The 13,524-nt window shown below is 37.7% G+C and overlaps 1 protein-coding gene across 1 annotated transcript in view; it reads left to right on the top strand.

Moving 5' to 3' along the window:
• Positions 1–13,524, top strand: part of fam135b (family with sequence similarity 135 member B) — a 48,681-nt gene that overhangs the window by 3,768 nt on the left and 31,389 nt on the right. Inside the window, exons 2-3 of the mRNA XM_042436687.1 lie at positions 3,797–3,893; positions 8,330–8,409. Of these exons, the coding sequence (XP_042292621.1) occupies positions 3,817–3,893; positions 8,330–8,409 (157 nt within the window). The 5' untranslated portion in view covers positions 3,797–3,816. The remainder of the gene's footprint in view (positions 1–3,796; positions 3,894–8,329; positions 8,410–13,524) is intronic.

Genomic DNA, 13,524 nt, shown 5'->3' with positions numbered 1-13,524 from the left:
TATTGATGAATTTTTGTGAGAGGCTGACAATTAATGGATGTAGTCTCTGTGTGTGTGGGTCGATTATGCTACAGCCATATTGGATAAGCAGAGATTGTTTTGGGGGGAGACCATGTGACTGTGAGCCTTTATTTACAGTACACAGTGTTCATTCTTAATGCCTAACACATTTCTGGAGAAGTGAGCATACTCTCTCTTCTTTATGAGACAGCAGGTAACAGATAACCGGCACTTTTGGACGCTTACAACTCAGTGAATTAGGGAAGCAATAAAGCTGCTTAATCAGCGCTGAAAGAATTGTAGGGTGTACATACTCCAGTGTCTCACTGTCTCACATTGAATTACCTGTTATTGGCTCATGATATTATGATGACTGCCGTCATCTGTGGTCACCCTGATACAAAGCTTCGCTCTAATGGAGCTGCAAGTGTGATGAGTGTGTGTGTCAATGTTACACAAGAGTCAGCAAGAAGAGGCAAAACAGTGGTGTCATTTCTTGTCTCTTCTGGCCATTTGTGGCAGTGGCCAGCTAATGTACAACGTAAGAGAAGTTTATTGTGCTTCTCAGGCATGTTGGACTGTGCTACCTGGCATTACTTTCATGTGCTTTAACAAGAACATGGTTGGTTACCCCTTTCTTCTCCTCTAGACTGCTGGTTTTTGGGGGCAGAGGTTCAGGTTTTATTGAAGATTTACCAGTGCTTCTTTTTCTACACTTGACAAGATTCTTATAATATCAGGATGATTAAGGTGGAGAAAAGTGCTTCCCTGCCAACTGAGAAGAAACCTTAGAGTCACCCTATTTGCACAACTTTGGGAAAGGACACTAGAATAAATTGCTCTGCTCAGTGAAGTGGAAGGAAGTGACAAATCAGAACTTAATCAAGGTATTTTTACATTAAAGGGAACAAATCCTAGACCAACACCCTTAACCAAAGTGGTTTAACCTAATCCTTCACTCCAGACAACTGCACCAGAACTAAAAAAATATTTCACATTGAAATATCAAACATTTTAGACATAAATTATAAATTGACTTTTCGCTAAACCCCTCCCCCAACAGTGATTGTCCAATCATAGCTTAGTGGACATGGCATCCCTGTCAAATGTTTCTCCACATGGTGAAGTGGTGTGCTGGTGGTGGATAACTAAAAACACAAGAGAAAAAGTGTGTTTATCTGCTGTTAACTAGCTAACTAGCTTACCACCTACAGTAGTAACTAAATTGTCAAGGACAAGGGGATCAGTACGAGTAACTTAAATAATTTGTTTGTGGGGTTGCAGTTCATGCTAAAAAAAAAAGCCCTGTTCATGTCTACCACATCCACTGTGTAATATTTCCCCATTGCATGGAAACCAGTCTTGCTATTAGAGTTTTTAGGGTAATGTTAACAGCTCTGTTCCGCTCTTTATAATGCATTTGGTGAAGTTTATGTTTCCTGAGATATTGTTACGTTTGCCAAACACATTGGTATGTCCTCATCCTAAAAGCCTTTTCTCTTGTTATATTAAAAGTGACAACAGTATGCTTGTGCTTCTGTTTAATCTACGCATCTGAATAGACCTAATGTATGTAAGAATGGATCTTACATATAATCATAGATCATACATAGGCTTTAGCCTCAGCCTGTTCGGACAATGTCATGTAGGCTATGTAGTCATCAAGTGCACTCACAAGACCCTTTTAAAGGATTCTTGTTTTAAATTAGGTTGGATGGAAACTCTGAAAAGTCAGCTGAAGGTGATCTTTTCAATCAATTCATGGAACTAACATTAGCTTAGGTAACTCACTTGCTACAACTGATAAAATCAGTTGTCATTTCAGCCAACGGCAGCTAGAAATGAGGACATGCTTTTGTCTACCTCTGTCTGCAATCAAGAACCATTGTTTCAAAAATTGCTGTGAATTTCATTGGTATCTGATCTGGCACATAATCATCATAAATAGCATATGCACCATGTGAGAATGCAGTGCTGGGCAGGCGTAGCAATAGTAATAAGGGAGGTGGGGATTAGCAAACCGTCAACTGCTGATAGTAGCAAAACATTTTTGTAGGTGATGATGTGAAGACCAGTGGTATTCACAGGATGTCTGCAAGCTGCAGGATGTCTGCTGTAGCTAATTATCACTAACTTTTGCATTTTACTAGCAGTGAATGAACTCACAATACCTCTGTGTGTAAGCCCTGCTATAATAAAACAAGCCTGTCTTGAGAAATCTACACTGCTTAAGGAAAGTGTACTGAAACAGTATGTACAGTATGTTTTTAAGGCAGCTAAGTTGAGGACTGGTCGTAATGCACAAGTGAAGTTACATTTCTGAAAGTTGGTTCACAGCAATAACTCTGTTTCTGTAACGACACATCTTCTATGCACATCTTCCCCTCTAGTGATTGTCCTCCATGTTAGTTATAACACTCATAAGAACATTGACCGAAAACCACACACATTATGTTTCAAAGCATTTAATAAGCAGTTATTTGGTACACTTTACTCTAAACTCTGTCAGTGTTTCATCTCCCTTCAGTTGGTGGCGGCTCAGTTTCACGTCGTTTCAGCCCTCAGATCACTTTCACTGAATGCTTTAGAGTATAAAGTCCATATTTATTTTCTCCTCATGGTTTCAGACATTGTGGATTTAAAGTTGAATCAGCTGGTTCATGTTTGGAAGTGCTGTTTTTTCCATCAACAGAAAAAACACTCCTCATATGGGTGTGAATTAAGCTTCTGAGTGCTGGGATGTGCTGATCACACATTCATTTAGACAAATCCATTTTTAGTGGTCTGATGCATTTAGCCATTTAGTATTTGCCTACATTTGTCTCAATGAGCTGAGGCAATGAATAGAAGGCTGCATGATTGCATGAGCCAGGATTCCTATCTCGTAGGCCTTAAATACAAATGTGAGGGCCTGAATGGATGTAATATTGCGTTTGTGTGGATCTAATATTGTGCTGTGAAAGGCATAAGACGAAGGTATTAGACGCCCACATCCAGGAAAAGATGCAACTTAACAGATAAAAATAGGAATGTAGGTATGAGGAAGATGCATTTTATTTATTACCAAAGACAGAAAGACACTCAGCTGATCACCTGATCTTAATCATGTTAAATAGGCTTCAAATTAGCCTTAAATTTCAACATTTTTGTGTCAACATGAATGAAGAGACCTTTGTTTCTGAAAATCACAGGACTCTAAACCTCTCCACTGAAGCAGAAGGAGTGCTTGGATACATTAGGCTTTTAAATAAAAACATAATGGTGTACTAAAATTATAATATAAGTGTGCAAAGAAGATAGCCTGTAATTGTCCCTTTTGCAGGTATCTGATGTTTAATTAAAGGACAACATACTAAAGTAGTGCAGTGCATATAGATCTAATTGTACTAATGAATAATTATACTAATGATGTACCGGAGGGGTGACATTTACAGTAATAGAAGCTGATTCTAATCAGCTCACAACATACCTTATTAAGACAGATACAACAAACGGAGCAGTTTCCGCTTTCACACATCACCACTCTGAAATAATTAGATCACAGGGTGGTGTTCATTTTTCCAACAGTTACCTGGACAGTGATGATAATAACTATATTCAGACCAAGATGTCTGTCTTGGACTTGTACAGTCCGTTCTCCACACTAGACTGTGTGAGTCATATTACCTCAGTGGAGAGAAGAAATAACAGTGTGAGCTGGTTTTAGAAATGTCATGATTTGCCTTATCTTTCTGCATGTCTTCTTTTGGCCTATTTATCTGATATGTCTAATTTACTCTGTCCTATCTTTTGACAGGTGATGAGTGGGATTATATCATGTCTGAAGTACAGGGAACACTGGAGTTTTCTGTAGAGTTGCACAAGTTTCACAATGTGGATCTTTTTCAAAGGGGGTAAGCAATTTATCTTCACAGAAATCACATCTTTGGAGTCATGATATTTGTTTATGTTATCTGGCGTCACAACTGGCAACTTACTCACTGCACATATTGATGTGGACTGCTTACAGGCTCAGATATATTTTAATATTCAAGCGTTATGAAGGGTAGCTGTTTTTTTATTCTTGTCATTTTTTTTTTTACATAATATGCCTTAAACTGAATTCAAAAAGTTCTAAACAACTGAACTCAAAACTTTGAATTTGTAAGATACAAAATACCGTACAGCCAAGTACAATGGTTTTAAACTGAGACTGACTATAATTATGAGGGACATTATACACATGGACTGTTGCTCCCTGAGCCATGTCTGGAAGGTGTCACAAAATAAGTTAACAGTTCATATAAGCAAAAACGCATATCCGTGCAGTTCAGATATAACCTTTACTAATTGATACAGTAGTTGTAAGTTAGGGACAGAGTGCTTTGACCTTTATATAAAGTACATTTTCCCTCCGACCAATTAAACAACACATTTATACATAGGCTACCTCTATGAATTCACTGTGATATGAAAATGTAAAAGAGGATGAGTGTAGATTTGACTCATCCTGCAATGATGACAGCACACTTTCATTTATTGGATAAATCAAAATTATGCACCCCCGCCCTCTGTCATTGCTGCTGGATGAAGATTACTCTATGATGAAAGCAGAACAGGGTAGCTATATATTTGGTCAACAATGAGTTAAAGAAAGAGTATTTAACTTTTGAAAGAAGAAATAACACAATCTTTACTTTACAAATGAAAAGTTGAATTCAGAAGCAATAAAACACACCTTTGCTCACTTCAATGCATCCAGGCATTTTGCAGCTACAGCCTTGCTTGGTCTAGTGTCACCAGTAGCTTATGGTGGCTAATGTTAGCTAAAATTAACAAACTTTGTTTTACCATTTAAAATTTATATTATGTCACAGAAAATTATGATTTCTATGAAAACATTATGTGCAACTTGTAGTAAGTACAAAACAGAGCCAAAAAAAACAATCCATTTTGCAGTTACTGTATTCTCAGGGCTCTAAAAGCCCTCATCACACTTACTGCCAATCCAAATATCCATTCTGATAAACTAAGGTCTTCATAATTCAGTTTGTCCACATCCCAACTAAATAAGACAGCAGCTAAATCCGATCAAGATGGGAAAAAATAGCTGAACTAAAATTGCTAAAAGTTAAGTAAAATTATTTATTGTATTGATTTCAATATGAATAGTAATAGTACTGTAGATAGACACAAAAACCTTTCTGTCTGCCTTTGTAGGGCAGTACTGAACTGATTATGGTAACACAATATACATACATTACAACAACAGAAACAACAACTTTAAATGTAATGGGCTGTACTAATAAGTAGGTAAGAGTGTAAATAAAAGACATGATCAACAAATTTTATTTTTCCAGTGAGTTTCACATGATATTCCATTACATAAAATGGGCCATGTTTATCCTGCCATGATGCGTCTGCAGGGAGATTAAGACCGTGGCCTCGGGCTGGCTGAAATGCCAGCTTTATCAAAAAGATTTCCCCTCTCCAAATGGGATGGGCTAAAGCTTCATCATGGTAATCCCTTCAGCTGAGTGCACTAATATGTTTGTTTTTTTACTGGTTGCCATGTTGCTTCAGATAGCAGAAGAGATATGATGTGAACACTCGACAGAATTGGATCCCAATGTAAAGACGAGGCTCCGCGGAATAAGAATAGTTCAGTTAACAGGACCTACACATCTTGTCACACTGAAATGTAATTGTTGAAATCAATACTAATCCCTGTACCAGACTGGAGGACCATGCAGCTGTACACTGTGAAGGGCCTAGTACACTGATTCCATTAAAATTACTGATTAAGGGGCCGCTCAGATGTTGCATCTAAAAATGTGTGGAAAACGACAGCTGTGCTGCTTTCATCCTTTTATCCAAGGTGCATGGGAGGTTGCACTACTGTTGCACCTGCTGTTCCTAAGCAACCAAAACCACTTGTATCTTTTTGGTTATTAACTGCGGTTAGCAACCAGCGGTGGCTGACCTTTCAACTGGATGTTGTGACGTCCTCGGACGGGAAGGGTGAAGCAAGTCCTGTGGAGCTGATTGGTTAACTCTTGTCATATGACCTGCGGTGTGCTTGCTGCAATCGAAAAAGTTGAGATTTTTCCATCTCGGTGTGCCACGGAGATGCACGGAAAAACAAGTGCGTCACAATAAATGCGTGCCACAACGGCGTTGCTCTCGGTTTTGAGCATGCATTTCCATTGAAAATAATGAATTAGTGTGCGCAAAAGATGCAACATCCGAATGGTCCCTAAGTATGCATTTGATTTGTAAAGAAGGCAACAGCGATAAGCACGGTGCTTTTAGTTTCCACTTATGGAGGCAAAATCAGAGTCCAAGATACTCCCATTACAAGCTACAGCTGCATTTTTGTGATATTATTTATTCTAATTTAATTGTGCAAAAAAACCAAATTCAAACTACTGACCAGTTTATATGTCCATTTTCCTCTGGCATCTGCAATTTATACAAAAATGTTTTACATGTTCTTAGCCTATAACTTCTAGATAGATAGACTAAGTAATAATGTAGTTTATACACATGTTGAGAAATAAACACTGAGCATAAAAGTCTATAAATCACCACTGTAAGAGGAATTGGATCAGCTCCTGACCAGTTACTGGCCACTGAGTTGACCTATTTCATGCCATAAACATCCCTTATTTATTTATCAACCTTCAAAACCTTTTCTGTGCTCTTCTCTGTCAAGCCTCCATCTTTAAGAGGGCTGTCACTAAAACGCTGATGTGATGACTGTGTTCACAGCCACGCTTTGGTCTCTCAGATTGCCAATGTGTCCCCGGAGAGCCGAAATGGGCTTTTACACAAAGCTGCGTTGACTTGAACTGTCAAAGTGACCTTTTCAAATACATGTTTTCCATTGCTGTCCATGCCTATAGTGTGAAATGTCATGTGAATAATCCATATTTAAGTCACTAAGACTGTTCTGCTTCTATTTTATAGCCCTGTACTGATATTCTACAGTAAATATTTTCTTATGATTCCATTCTTTTAAATTTCCCAACCTGGATCAATACACTATCAATAATTTTACCTTTGCCAGTACTGTGGAATTCTAGCACCAGTGTTCTACTATACAGTATACTTTACAGCCTTTGGATAGAGGTGCATTATCATGTCTTCTTTATTATTAATAACCCTTTATCCTTGAATAATTTAGCTACATTTGTACAATCCATGGCCGATTTTGTTTAACATGGCATTGTTAACTTCTCATCCATGTTATGAAGAGCACTTCTGAAGCTTTAAAGCTGCACGTGTCAAGATGTTTATGTAAAACCTGTCATGTCAGTGCTAAAATAGAGCATCCCATGTAGAAATATTACCAGAATGGTCAGTTTGAAGTTAGTTCACACTAGTGGTGGCAAAAAGGCATCACCACTGCAACAAATATGATTTAGGTCATGTAAGCAATGCAGGTACATTTATTAGACTTTATGGCCTTATTTTATTATGTCATGTGGGTCCTGTTACATGCTGGTTACATCAAATCATTTGTTACAGTTTTATTTTCATGAAACGGTTAGCCACGGAAATTTCAGCTCGCTTACTCAGTCACAGAATCTTGATTACATTTGTCCTAGTTTCTCCTGGTCAGCGAATTGGTATTTTGCTGAGTCATACTACTGTATATGTTCTCCTGTTTTGAAAACATGTCAGCCACCAAATGTTTAATAAGGAAAAACCATACCTGAAGCAAATGGCCCTTGTGAAGTTTATGTTTTGACACTTGAATATTGGTTTATTTTTGGTATTACTAGTTAACACAATTCTAGGTAGCTAGCAAGTACCCAGCTAACTAGCTAGCTAACTTCAGCACTATATTCAAGCTGTTGTACTCTTCCTGCAATTGTTAATTTGAAAACTGTAGGTAAATTCTACTTGAAGTCCTAACTTGTGTATTGAAGAAATACTAGTTTTATGCAGTTTAAAATTCCAGGTAAGGCTTCTGACCCAAAGTCAAGATGCTGTGATAATTATTGGCGTGAATGCTGGCAAAACGCCATTGCTCTCTTTGCTCTTGATTCATTTGCTATTCCATAGATTCACCCTACCTGCCCTCCACCCTGTGGCTCATTAAAACTCACTTGTGAATTAGTAATGTCTTTGAAACAGCAGCAATTGAACATCCTTTCTAGACAAAAACAAGATTCTTGTTTTTGCTTGTATTAAGGATGACACACTGGCAAATATCATTGTGTGAATTTAACTGTACTATTCACATTATATATTTGTCTCCAGGAGCTTTGAGTCTAGAGTATCAGTATGTACGTAAATGTGTGTAGTGTGGCTGTAAGTGTCATATTTGTATCCTTTCCATCAGGTTCTACCAGATACGAGCAGGGTTGAAGGTCTCACCTCGAGTGCCCCACAGGTTGATAGTGACAACACAAGACAATACAGGTAAGGGCAGATGATATTTAAATCCTCAATCCACACATAATATTTTTAGACATCTGACTTTTATGTCAACACTGTCCTCATACTCGTCTGGGGATAAGCTCCCAATTTGCTATATTGGTTCTCAGTAATCATAATTTGTTTTTGCACTTTAGCTGGATGAACCTGTGCTGCCACATTTGTCCAGCAAACGTTAATGGTTTTGAAGCATGTCTGGAGGATTTTAGTTGTTTTAAGGCCAGGGCTTATATTCAGTTATGCATATGTAATAAAGATACATTTTTGTGGGATATATCAGAAAAAATGATACATGACCAACACATTTAAAATACATTTATATTTGAGCATTAAGATAAATCCTATATAAATAAATAATGTGTTTTTAGGGTGTAAATATTGGTTAAACTCCACAAAAAGCCTCAAAAGTACAATCTACTGTACTACTAGAATGAATATAAATTATGCATACATGAACTTTACCACAAAAAAAAAAAAAAAAAAAAAAAAATTGACAGGTTAAGATATTAGTTTGATGTTAGTTCCTGTAGTTTGGATCATGTTTGAACACGTTGGGTTTCCTTCACAGTGTCTAAGTCCAAAGGGGAATGAGTGTGAGAAAATCTCACTGTCACAGGGAATAGTTTCATGACTACACATTCTGTGTCTGAATTACACACATTGTGTTGGACATGGTTGTCTTTGAAGTTTCCGTGAAAACAGTAATCTTTCACAGTGTCTTGTGTTAAAGTGCATGGTAGTCCAGAGTAGCCTTATTTTCTGCCTTTGCTGGAACAAATGAGCATCGTTTTACAGTGTCGTGTGAATGTGGAATATGAACATTTTCTACAGTGTTCTGTGGGTTGTAGTCTTCTTACAGATTCCTTCACGTCTTGGTTGTATTTCTGACATCTGTGGATTCAAAAGAGTTTCAATTAGAGACATGACCGAGATTTTTCTTAAAATAGAGGAATCCACAAATACCAAAGTAAAGCAACCATACATTATGACATCTGCTCAATAAAGTGTAGTCAATTTACCTCAGAATGCACAATAATCTTTCCTTTTAACCATGTCTGAAAGAGAATTAAAAAGAAACATTCATTTTAAAAAATATGTACTCAAAAACTTACTGTACAAAATAAGTGAATCTACTGGTGTGTTCCTGCCATCGTTCTAGTTATTGGAGCTATGTATCAGAGAATGAGAGTGGTGTCTGCAAATTTTATGGCTTTACCTTGTCTCAGTGATTTAGGACATTTGGCCATCCTTGGTTTGAAGACTGACTGAGTCACACTGCAGAAAATGGCTTTCATGTGATTTCACTTGTTTAAAATGTAAATCAAATTCAGTTTCAGTATTCTTACATCCAATTATTAGTTGATGTTTGCACTTTGTGAAACAGTATTTTTTTTTTTTTGCTCTTGGAGGAACATTTTTCACTTGTTTTACATGAGGGATTAAAAACTGAATATGACAACGTGTCTCTGCAGTTCAGCATAGAACACAATAGAGCAGCTTATCTTTAAATGCCTTACTTACTTCAAAGAATACTGTATTAATTTGTGGCCAAAACACACAAGTTTTAATAGTTTCTTCATGTAAAATTCTTGGCTTTTCATTAAAGGTTTGTTGCTAATTAAAAATAGATGATGACCAAAAAATTTACCAGCTAGGTAAATGACAATATGCAACCAGTTATAATAAAAACATAAAAACACAAACGCTGTACTTCATGCTCTGTGCAGTTTACATCCTTTAATTTTGAAATGTAATCACATGCAGATGGTTTCTATCATAAAAGACTCTTCACGTGTCTTGTCTTCTTATGTATTCAAAGGTTGTGACACAGTGTGTCTGAACCTACCCGAGCGTTAAAATCTGGATCTCTGGCAATGCAGGAAGCCGTTTCACTGGAAATACTGATTTGCAGTAATAACGGCTATTTTTAGCTTGTCATGACTGGTGCACCGTGTGTGTGTGTGTGTGTGTGTGTGTGTGTGTGTGGTCTGATTTAGCTGTACTTGTGAGGACCACTTCTCCACAATGCAGTCTACTGTTCCTTTGAAGAAATTTTGGATTTAGGTGCTCATTGTGATTTCAGACTCAGCAGCAGGTCATATTAAGATTAGAAACTTTGTGTTGGAGTGCCCCGGTAGCCTAATGGTTACTGCGCATAACTGCAACGTCCCTGGTTCTATTCCAGCCGGAGACCTTTGCTGCATGTCATACCCATCTCTCTCTCCCCTTGTTTCCTGACTGCATCTTCGCTGCCTGCTGTCCAATAAAGGCAGAAATTTTAAAAATAAATTTAAAAAAAACTGTGGTTTTTGGCATATGGCACCCTACGGTTAAGGTAAAAGCCACAAGGGAGCGGCAGTTTAAACGTGACAGCCATAGCAGAACCAACACGTGTGCATGTATGTGTGGTGGCAAGGACACGGCTGATTGTGAAGGCGAGATGTGACAGTGATTCATGTCATTTCGAGGGTTTTCTCCTGAAACACAGTGACAGGAATACCAGCAGGGAAGATGTTTTCCTTACCTCATTATGGGTAAAGAGAAAGAGAAATCCTACTTAAGTAGCCAAAATATTAATAGATTGCAATGGAAATGATGAAAATAGCAGTTCGGCAGTCTTGCTCTCAGTAGTCTATTTTTAGGGTCTTAAATCCTGGAGGTTCAGTTTTATATGCTGTCAGGTGAGGATAAGGAGGCAGAGTACTGACCAGCTGGAGGAGGCTGAAGGAAAACAGAAAGTTTTTTTTGCTGTACACACATCGTTTCAGTCTAATAATGTGAGAATACAGACAAATCTGCTTTAGTTCACACAGTTCAGTAGTATTTTTTCAAATTTTGCAGCATGTGATGTTGTTGTACTAAACTGACTAAAACACCCAATATAAAAAGATATAATTTGTACATTCACATGTATTTCTTTTTGTATTTTTCTATTTGTATTTTTCAGCAAATTACTACATAGATAATTAATGGAATAGTTTTGTTAAATATGCTTATTTGCTTTTTTTCTAGGGGTGAGATAAGAAGACAGAATGCCAATCACATGTCTATGTGTTACGTACAAAACTGGATTCAGGATGTGGTTAGCGTAGCATTAGCAAGGGAAGAGGCAGGGGGAAACAGCTAACCTGGCTCTGTCCAAAGTTTAAAAATATCCATGCCACTGTTGACAGACTGGGCAGTTTTCTGCATTCTACGTTCAGCCTTAGTGTCTGATGAATAGCAGTGGTGCTCAAAACGTCACCTTGGTGCAATAAATAAGTGGAAATTGGAGCCCAGCAGTGTGCAAGCTATTTATTCTGTTTATTTCACGTTCAGCCTTTGGGCACAATCGATTCAATTATCGTATTCTAAGTTGAGATCACAAATTTGGACACTATTTGTGAGGTTGCCAGGTTTGGTGCCATTGTGCTGGTGCTGACACCAAAAGCAAAACCTGTGCTCATTGACCATAGCTGGCAACCTATGCTATAACTGGAGAGGCTGTACATAGGTACTGGGTGGATAGATAAACACTTGTGTGTCAATAAGTAGCTTCAACACGCAACCTTACCTTAAACATTGTCATTCTTTTCATTTCAAACTGCTGTAGAGGTGTTGGTTGGCATATTTTTCACACTTTGGACAGAGCCAGGTTATCTGTTTCCACCATCTTCCAGTCTTTATGCTGATCTGGGGTAAACACCAAAAGCAATTAGATTGATAATGATCTTCTCATCTCAGAAAGCAAATGACTGAATTTCCCTAAATGTAGGGAAACTATTCCTTTAAGATTTACATATGTCCATATTGGTAGATGGGTACTTGATTAGATTTACCACTACATTCCTACGTTCAGTGTAAATTTCTATACTCCTAAAATGCAGATATTACATTCCTACATTCAACTCCATAAACCACGTCACATATTCCGTAGCTCATCCAAAGCTCTGCTGCCTATATCTAATCCACTGACTGCAGTCCTATATTTCACGGGGCAATAGCATATGTGGTAAATAAGGAACATTGCAGCAGGGTGCATAACTGTGAGGATCATATCCATATTGTAATTGGAAGGCTGCTGTCCTTCCCCTCCCCTTTGCGGCTCCTTCCACAAGGTCATGCATTAAACCTCACAGGCTGAATCCTGAGCATAAATATGACAGCGGCAGGGCACTGGCCAGCCAAAGGAAATACATTCATCATACACAGACACAGGAAATAATCCCTTACTGTGTTCTCTGTGAAAGTGTATGCTTGACATTTCAATTGTCTGTGCCCTTCATACAAATGAATTGTGTGTGAAGGATTGTGCCAAACACTCAACTGAAGCATTTAATGACTGTGATTCACGCGCAATAACATGGTGATTTTCAAGTCAGAATGTTAAGCGGGAGAATTGGATTGCTGCTTACGGTGTCTCCTACTGCATGGACTAAGATACTCCTTCATATTAGTATCATGAAGAGCAATTCTGCATTGAGAGTTTGGTGGGTTTTACTGATAGGGAGTGACTAGCACACACACATACACACGCACGCACACACACACACACATGTGCACACACTTTCACACACAGCAGATGTATAGTACCAGAGGCTGTAAGAAGATTATTTCCAGCACTGAATCACTGTGGCTAAAGCTTAGGGGCATTTCAGCAGGTTTTAATGTGCAGGATGTGATAACGCCCCAACACCTGTGAGGACTGCAGTATACCATAATGCAATAACTGAGTTGGTTTGATGTGTCACTGCGAACATGAATGCAAGCAAGAGAATGTATTTCAGTCATGTTTATATCTAGCAAGAAAAGTGAGGGGTCAACGTTTTTGTTGTTTTTGTTACTTTGTTTGACATTATGGAGGACCATTTCTGCCAAGAAATGAAAAACAAAATAGCTGGAATGTCTTTATTGACAAGAATAGAATAGAAATAGATAAAAAAAAAATACTTTACTAAGTTGAAATTATGACTTTTTAATTAATAAATAATTAAATAATCAGATATTAAGTAAAAATTGGGACTTACTAAGACAAAATTATAATGTATAGTATATCCAGATATTTAATTTAGTAAGTCAAAATCATGACATACTAAGATAAAAAAGCATGAGTTAGAAAGT

This window comes from Thunnus maccoyii, chromosome 15 (genome assembly GCF_910596095.1).
Source record: "Thunnus maccoyii chromosome 15, fThuMac1.1, whole genome shotgun sequence".
In the NCBI taxonomy this organism is placed as follows: domain Eukaryota; kingdom Metazoa; phylum Chordata; class Actinopteri; order Scombriformes; family Scombridae; genus Thunnus; species Thunnus maccoyii.
The sequence above is the reverse complement of the archived record's forward strand: the minus strand, read 5'-3'. Positions and strand labels throughout refer to the sequence as shown.